The sequence below is a fragment of the Drosophila sulfurigaster genome, chromosome 2R (genome assembly GCF_023558435.1).
Source record: "Drosophila sulfurigaster albostrigata strain 15112-1811.04 chromosome 2R, ASM2355843v2, whole genome shotgun sequence".
In the NCBI taxonomy this organism is placed as follows: domain Eukaryota; kingdom Metazoa; phylum Arthropoda; class Insecta; order Diptera; family Drosophilidae; genus Drosophila; species Drosophila sulfurigaster.
The window spans coordinates 8,570,619-8,588,950 of NC_084882.1; the positions used below are offsets into that span (position 1 = coordinate 8,570,619).

Here is an 18,332-nt window from a genome sequence, read left to right on the forward strand (position 1 = left end):
TTCAACAATACATCATGAGTTAATCGCTACCACTAACGCACTCAAAACAATAACAGATTCCCCAAATAAACGAAAATCTAGGTCACTAAATTGGTTAGGTACAGGTTGGAAGTACATAGCAGGCAACCCAGATCATGACGATCTCGTCATGTTAAAGGAAAATATCAATAATCTCATCAGTAATAATAATCAACAGGTTATAGTTAATACACAACTGGAGCAAAGAATTAACAAACTTACGTCCTTATCGAACTCCTAACTAATTCAATACAAAAAAGTAGTTTTCTTAGTAACGAGGTAGCCATTAGCCTTCATAATGAAATCCGATTATTAAAAGATGAAATAGTAAATATCAAATATGCCACTCAGTGGGCCAAATTAAATATAGCAAATACTCTTTTACTAAATGAAAATGAACTAACAGAAATTGGAGAAATATTTAGAAAAGGCAATATGCCACCATTGTCAATCGAAGAGATAATGGAATTTTCCGATATATCAATGCTTCATAATAAAACTACACTTTTGTATATTGTCAAAATTCCTAACCTAGAAGAAATTGAATATCAAAATATTTTATTAAAACCAATAGTAAAAATAACGCAATTGTACACTTAGAAATAAGTCAACTATTTTTGTATAATGATATAGTATATGGCATACCAAAAAATTGTAAAACCTACTTAAACATAAAAGTTTGCGACAAAAGAATGTTATTGATGTAAGCCAAACACATTGTATTCCGAAACTAGTTAAGGGAGAGAGCACTGTGCAGTTTCAGCAACGCGGATCACATCCCGGAGATAGAGGAAATCGACAATGGTCTAATTCTCCTCAACAACTTCAACGGCAATTTGGTCTGGAATGGAACCGGAAATCATCTGGAAGGGTCATTTCTAATTCACCTAATCAACGATTCCATGCAAATCAAAGAGCGGCTATTCAACAATATGGAGCCAGTCATTATGCAACCAAAAGTGCCAATCTCACAAATAACAGCCGAAGAAACTGAACGTTTAAGGATTTTATCCCTAGAAGCACTGGAGGCGCTTCATCTCAATAACACCAACAAGCTGCAATACATACAGACGCATTCCATGGTCAACAGCATTACAATGTTAACGCTCTTCGGTGTCATCCTGATAACAGCGTTAGGACTTCACGCTTGCAGTCGGAAGAAGAACACCATTACCCTTCAACTTGGACCAACACCAGCTCCATCAGAAACATTGAAGCCACCACTCCGCAAGCAAGAAGATTTACAGAAAAATCCACTGCCTCAATTCAACAACATCCCATACTTTTGAGAAATAAAAATTGCTTGAGGACAAGCACGAATTAGAGGGGGAAGAGTTAACAGACAAAACATTTCGAAACCCAAACAACAAATCCCACAAGTCCAAAATGCAGACTCAGCGTCTGACCAACTTCCTGCACGCGCCGAGTGCACCTGCAAACATTCCAAGAAGACCCAAGCCAAGTTGCCCAATACATCCGCCACATGCCGGTGCAAGCAATTCCAAGAATAAGAAGCATTGCACCCAATTCACCAACCAAAGCAGCGCTGTCAACGCCGCTGCTGAAACTCGCAGCTTTATATAGGGCTAGCTTTAGAATTAGTCTTTAGTCTCTAATTTGATTTCAATAAAGAACGGTTCCAATCGGAATCTTAATCAAATATATTTTTGTTATTATTTTTAAATAAATAATTAACTTGTATGTTATTTATTTTTAGTTAATTTTTTTTTTGTTGAAAAATAAAAGATTTACCTAATATCGCATTTGTGTGTATTTTGATTGTAATCTGGATACTCATTGCTCATTGCTCATTTTGCGGCTGACACATTTGCTCACTTGCCGATGCAGGTGCCAACGTAATATCATATAATATGAGGAGGGGAACTGATCAGCGGGACTTACCTTGAAGAGACTGCCACAGCTAATTCTACGACTAGCCGCTGGTGAACTGCTGAGGAAGCGCGCATGCTCCGGATCCAATGTTAAGAAATTTGGATTGAAACCGGAATGGCGACGATCTTTATCCTTGTCATATTCGCGGACAGATAAGCTGGGCGCATGACTCGAGTGTCGTCGGATCTCCGAGGAGTTCAATGATCGCACGCCGAGCAGACCCGACGGCGTCGTCAGGATGGATGACGACGACGTTGTGGGTTTGACGGAGTCACCGCGCAATGGTGTTGGTGGTCTTACAACAACACTTATCTGTGGATAGTTGGGATTTACATCATCAAAGGATTCTTTCTTACACGACTCATCAAAAGTAATGCGCTTTACATCTTGTCCATGACCAGATTTCTTCGTGGGCGACGTCGATGATGCCATTGCCGATTCAAGTGGTTTCGTTGATGTCGCTGTTGTTGTTGACGATGCCTCAGCATCTTGTATTTCAATTTTAATCGCTGTTTGCATTGACAGTTCATCCAGTTCATCGCTAGTCGTAGTCATTGTCATGTTCGGATACGCCTTTGATATGATTGAATTTGTGGGCGTTACCACATCTTCGTTGTTGGTGCTGTCGTTGTTTCTGTTGCTATCGAGTGTTAGCTGCTGTTGAGATACGATTGTTGTAGTTGATTTCAATTTCTTGAGTGAGATGCGCTTTTTGGGACGCTTCATTCGAGTGAGACAGAAAGTCGACAGTAGCAGGATAGTTGAGATTGATATTGTTCGGTTGGATTTGGTTTCGGTTTTAGTTTAGTTGAGTTTGGTTTGGTTTGTTAGTAAGTTGGTCAATTGATTTATTTTTGGTTAATTGTTTGGAGGCAAGCAAGTTAACGTATTTGGTTTTGTAATTACACGAGAAAAGAAAAGGTGAAGAAAGAAGCAAACGGAGAGCAACAAAGATATTACCATAAGTGGCCACGTCTGAGCACTTCCGATAACGAAACATAACTCTAGTTCTATATGTACGTATATACAATTTACCTACTTATCTCATATCATATCATATCATATATATTATGTTATAGGTATGAAATAAACAATTTAACACTAGCACATACCTTGAAACTTTGTCGCGCTATATCGTTACCTTCCACGAACTGCGCCAGGCTGCAGAAACGTGGCGGCTCACGCATCTTCTGATCATCGCAGCGATTATCGATCTCAAACACAATGTTCTCAAAGCCAAACTGCTGCGGATTATCATCGCTGTCCATGCGCGCCAATCGCGCAATTCGCGGTGGCGATGAGTTACGTCTCAAAGGATGCGATTTCGATTGTGTTAAGGCGCTCATCGACTTTTTGCGCGGCGGCTTTGGTGGACCAATGTGCTCGGAGCAGAGTGTGGTTGTGTCATCCGTTATCGTATTATCCGCCAGCGCATTGGTTATGTCATGGCCCAGGACTGAGCTGATGTCATCCATCAGACTCTCGCCGGGCATGGCTTCGGTCTCATCGCTCGTTTCGGGCGAATCAATGTGCGTAAAGTTGCTCGCATCGAGATTCTAGGGAAACGCGTCGCAAAATAAAATAAATCGAATGGCTTTTTGTTTCACAATTTACCTGTATAATATCGCCAAGTGTGTGACCAGTCTCGGGTTTATCAAATATCTCCGAGGCAACGCTGCACTCCTCATTGCTGATGGCCGACAGCACATCGCTCGCCTCGCCTCCAAGTTCCTCTGATGATGATTGCTCCTGTCGATGTGAAAAATAACATTGTTATGAAATTCAAACTCATTTGAGAAGTGGGAAGGTAGAGGAGATTTGAATGGCACACGTACAGTGTTCGTGTTCGTCTGGGCATCGGTATCAATGATTGTGAGGCTTGCGCTTGTATAAACATTTTGGGAGTTGGGGGTTACGACAATGCCGGGTACCTGCAGGTTACATGTGTGTACCAGAGCTCGTTGCGGCTGCAATGTTTCGCCCTTTTCGTTCTCATTTGCATCCTCTTTGTCGCAGTTGATTATGCTGCTCGCATCGCTGCCATCGCCATCTGCTTTGCGCTCCTTATCCTTGTCCAGTTCACGTGCCATGTAGTAGGTGCGTTCGAATACCTCAATGGGTCTGTAGTCGGAGAGGGGATCAACAATCGGTTCACCGGTTATGATGGGTACCCGCAGAAAATCCACCTTGCGCTCAGTGGGTGTATTATCCCCGCCATCGCTGCTGGGCGACAGACGATTGCCGGCATCATCAATGTTGGCGCCGCCACTGAGCGATAGTCGTCCTATGCGATAGATTGTCTCGCCGTTGGCGCCCTCCTCCATCTCCTGTATGACCTCAGGCACGCCTGAGCTGCGGCGACTGTCGGCAAACTGACGCGGCGCTGGCAAATTGATGCTGTTGAAAAAGTTCTCGTCCACAGAATCACGGCGGGTGTCCGGCAGCGGTGAGATGCAGGTTAGACGCGAAGTCTCCATTGTCGGTGAGATTATGTTGATGGGTGGTATTATGGGCAACGGCGAACTGCATGGCGTCGATTCTCCAGAGTTGTTAGCGGGTATCTTTAGGGCCTCAAATGGGGTAATCGACAGCTTGCGTTGGTAGCGTTTTGGGCGACCTGGCTCCGAGTGCTCGACCACATTGTATATGGCCCGCTTGACGCTGTTGGCACGGGACTGCAGAGCTTCCTTCTCGCTGGATCGCAGTGACCGGCTATTGCGTCGCTCCTTCGAATTTATGTGATCCTTTTCGTTCTTCTCAATAGGCATGTTCGGATTCCTAATAAGAATGGAGTTGAATGAAAATTATACGCAAAAATTAATTATTCGTAGGGTATTCAGATAGCGCTACGTATAAGTTAGTTTAGATTAAAGACTATTCCAATTTTAGGAAAAAAGTAAAAAAATTACCAAACTGTGATTATGATTTAAAAAGTATTGTAATTTGTTTATTATTGTTTCATACATTCGCTACCAGAGAAGAGAGATAGATAGATAGATAGCAGAAGTAAGCATGTTGAAAAAAGTGTTTAAAACACATATAGAGATATGGTTTTCTGTACGTCAACTTTAGTGACAACATTTTTAAGTTTCTACGCAGAGGTCGTTCGTTTTGGCTCGTTTGTATTCACTTTTGTGTAAACAGAAGAGTAAAAAAACCTATATAAAATGCAAATTTGTCTGCGATGGGATAATAAAGTTGCGAGTGAATGAAAAACCTGCAACTACATTGCGCATCGACCAACGGATTTAACAGCACTATTTTCAGCACTCAAATGTAGAATGATATCTCATCTTAGCAGAAATAAGTGACGACAGAACAAAATGTCTTCGAATCACTTTTGTGTTCTCCTCTGAAAATGTTTAATGTGATTCTCACCTTCTAGCACCTTTGGAAGAATGATGACATCCTACAGCCTAGGTTAATTAATTTACATTATTATATACAATGCAGCACTTACAGATACGATGGTCGAGCTGCTGCGGCTGAAGAGGCAGCTCCTCGCACAATAAGACTGCGTATGGTAGCTATCAAATCGTCGCCACTGTGGGCGCCCATTTCCTCCTCCTGCAGAGCATCCAGCAGCATGTTCAGCTTCTGTCTAAGAATGTCACATTTGATGGTCAGTTGTTCATCATCCTTATGATGCTCACAGATGCGTGCCACGAGATCTTCGACGGTGTCACACAATGTGCGCGTGGAGGAGATGAGTGTTTGGGTATCGTTCGTTTCCACAATGAAGCGCAGATGATGATTGGCCGATGTTACCATGCCCGTAAGCAGCGCTTCCTGCTCTGTTGTAATCGACATCTTTGGAGTCTTCGGCACACTGATGGCCTTCTCAAAGACCATAATGCTCCAGCGATCCAGCATTTTAGTGCTGGCCGATTCATAGCGCTCAAGAATTTGCGGCAAATGCGTGTCGTCGTCGCAACTGGAGCCCCAGCCCAAAACCCTGGCCAGATCATTGCCAGTTCCCAATGGCATAACAGCCACTTGGCATTGTTTCTATAAAATAATAATAAATAATAATAATATTCAAATACATAATAATAATAGGCTTTGGTGTGAGTTACTTACATGCATATTGAAACGATCGATTTCGCTGAGCACCCAGCCAACGGATCCATCGCCAGAGCAGACTAGTATGCGAAATATTTCAAAGTGTCGAAAGAGACGCAAGCCCAGACTGGGACCCGTTGAGATCAGATCAAAGACCTGCGCCGGATTCAACAGCTGTTTGAAGCGACGCAAGAATTTAACGCCTTGATTATCACCCGACTTGGAGTTCACAAATACGAGCAGAGGCGAGAAGTTTCCTTTCGGGCTGACCACATCCCAGGCATCATCGGTGCTGATTGAATGCACGCTCGTGGGCGGCACCACGGACAGCTTAGCTGGTCCAATGGGGCAGGCAATGGCCATCTGTGGTCGACATGCCACATGCACCGTATCCCTGCACCAGAGACAACGCCAATCCTGCAGGCGCAGCACTGATCCACAGGTCTTTTTGCACACAGCACACACCGCTGACACGGGCAGATTGCCCTCCATCCATTGATGCGGCATTATGATGCTGCCGTCGGGTTGCTCGATAATATCTTTGCCTACGGTGGCCAGCGTTGTCCACTTGCAGTTAGCAATCGCTTTAGCCGCACAACGCTTGTGCACCTTGCACTTGCACACCTCGCAGCTGAGTCCATGCGAGGTGACCCCGGACAATGCATCGCGGCACACATTGCAGTAGGTGGGACGCGCGTGCGAGGTGGCATACCAATGGTGGTGGTTGGAGAGAATGTCATGCTGGTCAATCAGAAAGCTATCGCCTCGAGGACGCTGCGGAGCTGTTGCCATCTTCAGAGAGCCTAGCCAGTCCTCCATTTCGCGTCTGGAGTCGGCGCAGAGCACCAGAGAGCGGGTAGGTGTGATAATCTACAAAAGAAAACAAATGCAATATCTTTAATAAGTAGGAAGGAGTTCATCTCTAGGCTTCATTTGAAAATGTGGTTAAAAGAAGAGAAATACACTTGCAACTGCACAAAGTTTATAAGATTGGATAAATTACAGGGGTTTCATCGAACATTCGGACAACACATTTCCATAGTTAATGTGCTCTATAATTAAAACAAAAGTTATCTTTTATTTCAAGCTGCTATGTAATTCACTCGCGCAATAAGCATCTTGCCTTTTTTTGACATTCATACTCATGACTACAAATCAAAAAGGCACGTGAATACCCGGCACACCCGGTGACTTTATCTAAACGAACGGAAAACTAGTTCGCAATGCCTGTTTATAAATTAATAAAAAAAGTGTTTAAGGTTTCATGGCGTTAATTGCCCTATAAACGTATGTGTAACAAAAGCATAAGCTATCATACGATCTTTTAAAAAAAACTGTTGAATGGTTGCCACAACAACTATTCAAAATACAGCTCTAAAATAATGTTTGCTATTTTTGTTTAATTAGTAGTTTTGCAGGCTGTTTTGAAGTTGTTGTGTACTGCGTAGAGAAGTCTCCTTACTATGCTAGTTTATGAAGTCTGCATTCCTTGAATAGCTTAACTGTGGCAGTGAAATGAAGCAGCGCGGAACAGCGCATGCTTATTAGTTGTGTAATCAAAGAGGTCTCTTTTAGCTGCTATGGCCTCATTAACATGCGTTCTCATGTTAATGATAATACCCAGACAGTCGCAACCGACACACCTCCAAATGAATGCGCAAAACAATGGGCCAAGCCCATAACCTTTGATAGTCCCCATTCTCCCGACGCAGAAACTAATACACAAAACGATGTACACAGGCATAATTAATATACGACCTTCTGGCCACACAGCCACATACATACAGTCTAACTGAAAAGGTAATAATGGTTGATTATGATTTGCAGTTTGTTACTGCCTAATTTATGGCAGTCATGTCCTTCAGCTAGCCTCAAGGCAAGTAAATTATAATATTATCTGCAATAAAGTCGTTTAAGGGAGAAGATTGGGAAAGCTGTGTTGAATGTTGAATATTTTATTTCAGTTTGAATACATTCAATAGGAATATCAATCATTTTCCATAAGGGTTTTTTTTTCCAAAGTGCTTAGTGCATGTCAATGTTATTTACATGCTTGTATACAAATTGCATAGTAGTCCTTCTCTGACCCATTTAACGTCAGTTGACATGCTACATGCCAATGTCATAGCTGGCACAATGCCTGAACTCAATACTAAATGTCAAGAGAATAACAACAATGAGTAAAGCAAGTGAGTGTAAGCGATGCCCACGTCAACATCATAATCTACTTGCAATGGTTGGACAAAGTTATTCAGACGTAAGAGTGACAGCAAAAGTGAAATCGGCCGATGCCAGGGCCGATGTCCAGGATGTCCTTAGGCTAAATGGATGACAAGAGTTAAGCACAAATAGTCAACGAAGCACACTGATGTAATCCCATCCCATAAGCCAAAGATTTTAGCAAAATTGCAGTTAAGCCGCACCAGAGGCAGGAAATGAAAACTGAAAATCAAGCAAGCCAGCTGCAGTATACTGAGAATCTCATCAGGTGTTTACCTCAATAGAGATGGTTAGGTCACTAATATTGAACTTTAAGTTGACCACAGAACTAATTGACATTTTAACACATTAATTAGTTAGAATTTAGCAATGCTTGGCGAAATTGGCAAATTGTTTGCTAATGAGGCAATGTTCAAGTGCCACAAGCAAATGCCACAATCCAACCACATCATCGATATTTCCATCATCTCGCTTCGTCGCGCTTCTTTTTGTAATGTGCGTTCTGCCTTCCTGGGCTTCAAATTCAATTAATGCACAGTTGCACAGTTGCCACCCCACCCCACTCCACCTGTCAGCAGCCTGTGGCACTTGCAACATGAATATGCTTTTAAGCCAGGCTGGCGCGTGCGGTTTGCTTGTCGCTCACTCACAGCTCCCTTGCTCACTCACTTACCTGCCACTTGTCTGCTCTAACCCGCTTACATTTCGGTCGCCATCGTTTACCGAAAGTTGGCAGGGCAAATTTATTCAATTATTTTAAAACTGCTGCAACTGTGCATTGTTCACTGTCGACAGTTGCATTTGATTTTCTGTTAATGGAAACATTACGGATGCTCTTCAAAATTGCAAAGCGTAACTTTTTACTCTGACATTAAATGATAATTCAATTATGTGAAGTAAATATAACTTTTCCAAATAAAAGGTAATGCAGGTTTTAAAATAAATTCAGTGCTAAAAATAATTTGCGATTCAATATTGATTTTCACATTTGGGTAAATTTAAGTGTTAGTAGTTGACTTCAAGTGAAGAGTTCCAGTATAGTTGAGTGGCGTGAGACTCTGTGGTTGTTGGACAAAATGCAATTGTACTCGAATTGTCTTACGGCTGTGTTGGTGGCCTTGGCTGCATTATATGAGCTGCAGGCAGAAATCCATATTGTGGTCAATGCGGCACGTTTTCAATATGAATACCTTTTGCGCCACAAAAAGAGGTTCAATGCAGTTGATTGTAATGCAATTAATGAGCTCATTGAATTCAAATGGAATTTGATCAATGTCAACAAGCAATTCGAAAGAAAAGCTAAAAATTTCTGACGAAGTTTATTTAATCATTTAAGAAGTTTTTTTTAAATATATATTTATCATTTATAGTAAAACACATTCGTATTACATTTATGGAGTGAATTTAATTTTTGTCTAACTGATACATTTTAAGCTACTGTAATTCTTGGTATGGCAGAAAATGGCTGCGATGAGGCCTCAGACATTATGATATTAAAACTCTGGTGTGTTATCCCTATGTGCCTGTAAATGTTAGTATAACTGTATTTGGCTTCCGGCTACAGACACAAGCCACATTCTCTGGCAACATACACTCTGCACTCCAATCAAATAAGCAAACAAAAACAAACGGCTCCAACGTCGACTCGGTTGGGCCTTGGATGGAGACGCACTTGCTGCCAGAATTCATTACGGCGAAGACAACAGAAAGCAAGAGCGTCGACGTTGTCGGCTGTTTCGCTTCATTTGCCCAAAATATTCATGAGATGGGAAAGTCGCGGCAGCCACAGTAGAATCACAAGCAGAAGCAACAGTCGAATTACGAATTACGCATACGCCGCATTGTCCCTTAACGCGCACTTCACAAACGTTTGCCGTCGCTTGCCTTATCTGCGACTCGTCAGTGGTGCTGGTGGAGAAGAGGAAAATCGTTTTTGGGTACTTGCTTGGCAGCATGTATTTCAACATTCTTGCCTCTCTTAGTATCCCCAAGTGCATGTACATGTTTCCACCATATACATATTTTTCGGTTCTTTTTTTTGTTTCATTATCACGTTAAGCCGCCCAGCGTAATGTTGAAATTACTTTTGAAATTTTAATGTCCGCCGGCCAGCTCGAAATCGTGAGTGTGTGTGTGTGTGCTTGTGACTTGAAACTGAATGTTTTCCCACATAAAAAATGGCATATAAAAACTTTTGATGCTACCACTAAAGGATCTGCTCTGTAATTCAAATTGGACCACCGCAAGGTGTATCACAATGTCATATCACGAACATAAATATTTATAAGTCTCACTCTGATGAAATTTGAAACTTGTGCTAAGATGTCAACTTAGGATTTTGGACATAAATCATATAAAATTCGAATTTTAAAAGCTTTCATTATAATCTTTTTTAACGAATAATATAAACAAACTGGGTTATTGAAGCAGCACAACAATATTTTGCCATATCACTGTTGTTACTCGCAAGAACTTGTTCCAGCCTAAGTACTTGCCAACATTTTTTATGAGTTTCTTTTTTAGGTCCACCAAAATTTCAAAGTTCAAGGATAAGTCATATGTGACGTGTGTGTGTGTGTGTATATGTGTGAGTATTTCTGGCAGCGTGCTGTCGCTGTGTGTTACCGGAGTCAAGCCCAAAAAGCAACACCAAAGTGAAACAAAGGAAAAAGTGTGGCCCACTTCTTATGATTGTTTCAAATTTCATATGCCAGCGCCACAGGATATTGTCCTTAACTTTCACAACAGAAACTTATAATCATTCGCTTTGTTCTGTAAATTTCCAAGAAAGCTGTTTATTTGTTTTTTTTTTTGTTTTAATTTAAATTATAAAATGTAATTCAATATTAAATGTTTTTGTTTGAAAAAATCCATAATATTGTATAATGTATGTATGATTGCAATCTCTGTTAATGTGGTGCATAATATTTTATTTCTAATACAAAAACTTTATATTTTCTCTCTCTAATTAGTGGTTTGGCTCATAGAAATTGAACTGAAAATTTAACAAATTTGTCAACTTTTCATTTTAACCTTATTAGCAAACATAGACAGTTGGAAATTTTGCTTAGATAAAGCACAAGCAGCAAACACCAAACAATTAGCAAACTGTGTACAACTGAATTTGACATTTAACGAGAAACAGAAACAGCAGGAGCAACAACAACGACGTCGCTGCCAATTTTCAATTACGAATTTATGCAAAAGTTATCAAGCGTTTTGTGTATATGTAATCTATACAAATACTGCGTAATTAACAACACCCAATTTGACAGGACGCTTGAAAGTTTGAAGAGCCAAGTTCAACACAAAACAGAAAGATTTGGCTGCCAGTTAACTTGGCTTAAACTTGAGAAACACCCGTTTGGTTTATATTCTGTTTATTTGTGTATTATATCTTCGCCTTTGAAATCTCGCAACAACGCAACGCAAGTGCTATGCATTACGTATACGCAGCATGTGCTGCGGCGCAATTAACAAGCCCTGCTACTTATCAACTGCCTGCGTCTTGCATAATTGATGTACGCACATATACAACAACAACAAACTCACACACACACACACACTCAGTACAATTGTTGAGTTTGAAATGGCAAGGCAATCAATCAACTTGATTACTTGTACAAATTCATCTGCCCGAGCAATACATTATATATAACATCCTTATATATAGTATGTATGTGCTTGCCTGGAAACCAAGTGCTTGGGATTGGCATTTGCACAGTTTGCGTCAAGTGGTGTACTCAAATTATTTAAGCCATTGATTGTTGATTGGCATCAATACGTAAATAACATAGTTCACATAACATAAAATTACTTTTAAAGCAATTTTCATGCTCAATGCCCGTTTAAGTAATTAAAAGTCTCGAATTTTCTCTACCTCAATGTTTATTTGAGATAGACCAAGAATTGCTTGTACAAACATTATCAAGATTATCAAGGACCATAATGGAACTGACAACCCATAATTATAATGCCCTTCAAATAAATTAAATGAGCAAGGCAAACAATAAACGGCACAAAAAGCCAAAATAAGTCGACATCGACAGTAGCCAACAACAGCTGAGAACATTTTAGGGCAGCATTTTGTTGCCTTTCGCTGCCTAGATTGATGAAGAAAAGTGCAAAAGCCAACAATAGCTAAACACTGAAAGATTTGATAGCTTGATATGCGAAGAGCCAAGCAAAAGCAGTAAAGCCAAAATAATTTATTATTAATGCAAATTGCGATATTTCAAAATGCTTTTTACCGAATTAGATGCTACTTATGAAAAGTATTTCAATTTTGCTTAATGCGTTTTCAAATTTTTATGTCTGCATCTGTTGAAACTATTCTGATTATATTAAATTAGACAAAATGTACACAACTTTTCAATATAAAGACTTTAAGGAAATCCTTACATAAAGTTAATAAAAGTGTTTATTTAAATCATTAATTTAATAATGTTAATATGTTGAGGAATTAAGTGCTATGAACCAAATGTAAAATAATATGGTGTATTAATCATCTTAGAGGTTAGCATGTAGAGACAAGAGCTTAATACTCATATGACTCAACTCACGAATGAAGCGAATGTATGCAGGAATGCAATCAGTTGAATGCCTTAAGTCGCATTAGGCTCTTATGTACAGCTTGCAATCCCCTCAGAAAGCGCTTGTTTATAGAGCTATTACATAATTCTCAACGTAAAAGGATTTAAGCATCTCGGTGGTAAGCGCTGTGTGTCGTAAAATTCTGAAACGCAATTTAAAACTTTCAAGGTGTAATAACGTTTGCTATTAACGTGCAAAATATTTATTTATTTAATTTTATGTTTGCCTTTTTGCTACTTTAAACGCTCTTTTAGAACGCAATTTTACCAACATGATGACATCAAGGCGATGTTTGTCAACTTAATTAAATGTTTTTGACACCACAAATTTTAGGTTAGCTCTTTTATAAAGGGCATTTCTGAGTCATATAATCTGCCAAAATACAATTTTATATACAGTGGCGTGCAAGTGTGAGTACATGTTTGCAACTACTGACTTTGGGTTCGCATAAAAAAGTTATTAGTAAAGTAAATGAGTCCAAATTTTTTGTGTTTATTCTTTGAATATTTATTAACAAAATCTTATACAAAATATACCAAAAAATACTAATTGGTTTATTTAAGAAATAAAAAACAAAAAAAACTCGCATGTACTCAGTTATGCTCATTTTGAACACTTTTCAACAAACGTTTTTTTTTTAATACTTGGTCCAAAGATCGATATTTGTAATTGTGATATTTATTCATTTTGGTATATTTTCTACCAAATTTGGTATTATTTATTTTAGAATAGCTCTCCATTCTTACTGGACTCGGCGCTGCATCTCGCGCTAGCTTGCTGGTACTGATTCGTAGCGTCCCAATCATTTTCTCATTATCGACCACAAATTTTCGATCGGATTTGGATCAGGACTCTGTCCTGGCCACTCCTTTACCTTAAAATGTTGTTTTGCGATCCATACTTTGAAGATTTTGGACGAGTGTTTTGGAACTCCGTCTTGTTGAAATGTGATATCTCTCACCTTATATGCACATTTGTCAACCAAATCGCAAATATGGGTTTGCAAAATATCTAGAAAGTCTTCCTTTTGCATAGTATCATCTATTTTCACAATTGGTCCAACGCTCCACCAAGTGGAACAGCTCCAGGCCATGACAATTCCACCTCAGTGTTTCGCAGTTCCTTGTACGTGGCGTCCCTATAGCGACTCTTCAGGCTTCTTCAAACAATATTGTTTACAATCCGACTGGAATCGATTGAATTTCGTTTCATAAGACCATATAACTATTTTCCAGTCGTCCAATTCCCAAGTTTTATGGAAGAAGCCAGAAGAGTCGTTGCAGATAGGCATTTCTGAGTCATATAATCTGCCAAAATACAATTTTATATACATTCCAAATAAAACATTATTATATTCATTCATTTTCAATCCATATCCAAGTAATTTCCCTAATCTTTATTTGAAAAGTATGCGAGAATTCAAACTCTTCTATTGGTGTACATAGAGAATAAAAGAGAGAGGGGGATCGCCTATCTGTGCATGACCAGCTTTGCGTATCGTACCTTTTCTTATTACCTCAGGGATTTGCCACCGAAAGCTTCCTTTCCATTCAACCGATAAAAAACAATAAAATATCGCCGGCGAAGTCACCTTAGCTAATATTATTTGGCAAGAGCTCAAAGCTCGCAAACGCTTGTGGCTACATGTAGGTACATCCTGAGGGAAGTTGAGGGATGGCAAATTTATTATTAATATCGAAAGTATATAAGTATATACTTATATGTCTTTTTATTAAGGCACACATGTACGCAAGTATTCGCAGGCATTCTTCACATATATCGGGACACAAGAACGAGCGTTTTCTATTTCCCAAAGCCGGCGAATAAATGCGCTAATTTTACGCATCAAATGCTGCGCATTCGTGTATAAAGAAATATATAAATTTGAATATTTGGATGGCTTTTCGAAGGGCATGGGATAGGTAGAATCTTGTGTGCTCTGTATTGTATGGGACTTTGGGCCTGCTTATGCTAATTTGGCATGCAGACGGCGTCAAATGTAAACATTTTGCTTAGACTTCGCCCTTTTGTTTCTGACAGCTAATATCGATGGTATTTGTATAGAAATAAAGGTCCTTTCGCCTGCTGCTTCTGTAATTGGGCATAAAATCATAAGGTTCACCCTCAACCTGAGTGTTGTCTATATGCGCAGAGATATTTGCATGAGGCCAGACAATGGCAAACAGGAAATGAGGCTGCTTATGTTACTTTTGACGGCGTCGACATCGCGAGACATCCTGCAGGCAAATAAACTGTGTGTATTAAGTTGCTTTATTTACTTCTACTTTCATCTTTTGACACCTCACAGGATAGGCATTGGCTCAACATTATATGAAAATGTAGCAAATCGAGATGATGGATATAATATTAATATTGAAGTCAACATTTGGCGAATTCTAAACTTTTTTTTTTGCCCGCAATTAATTTGCCAACTTCAATGAAAACACACAAAGCAAATAAAATATTTACGCCCAAGTGAAATACAATACAAAACTTTGCACATTAAATTTTAATTGCCATCTACTATTTAATGATGAAACAAATGGAAACTCGTGCAGTACACAACGTAATGAATTCCGGGCTTAACATTTTCTACATTAATAAAGGCAATAAATGCGAATTCTCTGTGCTACAAGTTTTGAATTAGAACAAAATAAATTGTAATGCAAATATTGAGAGATTTTTAACCTATATATTAAATATTGTATATGTAAAAGTGAAAATTCCTTATAGTTTTTAACTTACCTGAAAGCTATGATTTACGTTCTTAATACTGCACTCGAAATAACACAACTCGGATAGATCGATCTCATCGAAAACATCGCACTGAAAAATATAATTAAAGATAAATCTGTTAATTATTTAATACAATACAAAAATCTAATAATAATTGTAATATTTTTTTTTTACAAACTACATTTGTAATAGTTTTTCTAACAATATTCTGGATAATAAATTACTCGTTTATATTAAATTTTTTTGTAGTGGTGTAGTAAAAGTAATTTTTGCAAAAAATGTATATTTTCTGCTTTGGATGCCTTGGAAAATTACCAGAGAAAAAGTATTAGTGGCCTTGTTCGTAGTGCTTCTTTGTCCCTTTGCTGTGGCTGGACTCTGCTTTGCCGCCTAATGAAATACACAAATATAGCCTGGAGCATTTTTGATGTTTCTTGTCTTGTTTTGCCGTTGTTGTATGAAGCGCTGTATGCAGGGACGAGAGAATTGAATATGAAGGATACGCACGCTTCGGGGCCCTTACGGAAATTGAAATGTTTCATATAGCCCGGCAAAATAAATGTATATCTACGGTACAACAAAGGCCAAAACAACTCGTTGAAATACACACACATACACACAAACGCACACATGCTCACTGGCATTGTCAGTGGCAGTGGCAATATAATAGAAGTGTGACAATGGAAAGCGAATCGAGGAACTTTTGCCAAGGTTTACATACTCAAGTAGTACTTGAGCATGCAGAAAATTGGTTTTCTTTGGCAACCGAGTCTTCCTTCGGTTGGCTTTTACATCAACAATAAGGTATCAAAACATGCAAACAAAGTTTTCTTTCGAATACAAGTAAATATTCAATTTTATTTTCACCAGTTCGATTAATATTTGAGTATTGTTTGCTTTTTAGTTTGCAAATTAAAGTTTTCAACTCGTTTGTATAACCTGGGTATTGGCTCAGGGCTCTACAAAAGTTTTGTAACCAGCACAATCGAACATCGCTCATACGCCGAGTGCGCGGTCGTAAAATCCCACACGGTTTTTGGCCTCCCAATACAATTTATTTCATTCTTTTTTTCTGTTTATATTGGGCTAGAATTTGTTATATATTTTGTGCTGACTTTTCATAATTTATTTTTTTTTAGCGGTATTTATTTACATTGAATGGTCTGCACTTTTCTAATATTGTGTGACTGTAGTTAAATATGCAGGATCTTTGGTTTAATGTTAATTAGGAAGTCATGAATTTGGTCTAGTGATCTGAATTATATTTTATTTTGTGCATCGTGTGTATAAGATCTGAAGCACACCTTCAATTCACTAGCTTTGTTGTGACCATATCATCACTGTATAACTCAAAACAACCGTTTGTATCGATGGGAGCCCATTAACTGACCGTAACTTTATTAATATGAAAGCAAGGAGCATTTATAATATACCGTGGTAACAGATCCCTTAATGAGCATAATTGATTGAAAACGAGACAATCGCTCGAATCGGAAATGGATGTATACCCGAGGGAAAATGTGCCAGCGAGAAGCAGCTTAATCCAGCAGAGTGAACATTATAATAATTATACAAACAAATAATCGTATGAGAGAGTAAGAGTGTGTGTTGACAGTGCACAAACGTATGCGAGTCGATGGACGGATTGCTGTCGGCAATCCAGCAATTCGGAAAATTGCACGGAAAATGTTGAGCAGCAAACGTCAGTGTCAGTCAGGCATCGTACATCGGCAAAAATGAGCATCGGAGCTTCGCAATTGGTTGAGTGAACCGTTAAATGGGCGGGAAGTTGGGGAAAATCGTTAAAAATCAGCAAGGATTTCAAGCGCTTTTAGCGTTCAATGTAAAGCGAGGGCGTGGCTGTAATGGGTGCGGCTAAGGTTGAGACTTGACTTGCTTCGGCTTCCCTTTGCGTTTCATGCGATGAATGATTGAAGCTTTCATTTCAGCTTTAATTTTTATGGTACCAATACAAATCTGTATGTATTTCACAACTTTTGATGGCTCTTTTCTGCTTTGGTTTGGCTTGGTTTGGTTTGTCGTCGCCGTATCCTTGGGCGCAGACATTTCGCGCTTCAACGGATGCCATAAATCTTTGCCGTCCGCCATTTGAGTTTGCGTAAAAATCATTAAGAGCCTGCGAAACTGGAGTGCGAGTATGTATAGTATTTATGTAAGTGCGAGTTTACGTGTATGTACGTGGCAGCTGTGCTCCGGGCGTAACATAAAATAAAAAAAAATCAATAAATACATATACGTAATTAAAAAGCAAACGAACTGTAAGCCACAAAAATATGAAGCTCAATGAGGGTAGGGCAACTGCCTCTTAGCACACTTGTCAAAATTCCTGCAATTAATTTGCGTTTCACTTGGAACTGACATCTGTCTAGCTGTCAGTCTAGAATAAGAATATTCCCGTCTGGTCTGGTATCTAATCTTAAGCTGTCATATGTGTATTTATTGTATGTGGAGAAAGTTAATTAAATAATGAAACAAAGTTAATGAATAACGAAATAACAAAAAGGATCGGATCAATTTTGCAATTAGTTAATATTTTGGCAATATACTTAACGTATTTTCAGCATTTGGCTGTTTGTTGCCAATAACCATGTAAAATAAAATATTCAGACAAGGGTATCAGTAATCGAATAAAGTATATTTGTATGTTTATATCCCAACTCTAACTAACTGTTCATCCCATATTATAAGTTGAACCTTTTGTTATACGATACTACAGAATATCCTTCAGCCTCATCCTTGTACTCATTTGGATTTGCTAAGCTCTTTGACCTCTGGGAATCGGACTCCAA

The 18,332-nt window shown here is 39.1% G+C and overlaps 1 protein-coding gene across 9 annotated transcripts in view; it reads right to left on the bottom strand.

Moving 5' to 3' along the window:
* The window catches only part of LOC133835480 (diacylglycerol kinase eta), a 56,714-nt gene that overhangs the window by 12,405 nt on the left and 25,977 nt on the right, over positions 1 to 18,332 (bottom strand). For 2 of the 9 annotated variants that reach the window (XM_062265436.1, XM_062265429.1), the window contains exons 3-9: positions 15,532 to 15,612; positions 5,992 to 6,843; positions 5,372 to 5,919; positions 3,747 to 4,689; positions 3,526 to 3,660; positions 3,024 to 3,467; positions 1,921 to 2,568 (exon numbers count right to left, since the gene is read on the bottom strand). In XM_062265436.1, coding sequence (XP_062121420.1) covers positions 1,921 to 2,568; positions 3,024 to 3,467; positions 3,526 to 3,660; positions 3,747 to 4,689; positions 5,372 to 5,919; positions 5,992 to 6,843; positions 15,532 to 15,612 — 3,651 coding nt within the window. Of the gene's footprint in view, positions 1 to 1,920; positions 2,632 to 3,023; positions 3,468 to 3,525; positions 3,661 to 3,746; positions 4,690 to 5,371; positions 5,920 to 5,991; positions 6,844 to 15,531; positions 15,613 to 18,332 lie in introns of all 9 variants that reach the window. The other 7 variants (XM_062265428.1, XM_062265434.1, XM_062265433.1 and 4 more) reach the window with 6 other exon arrangements.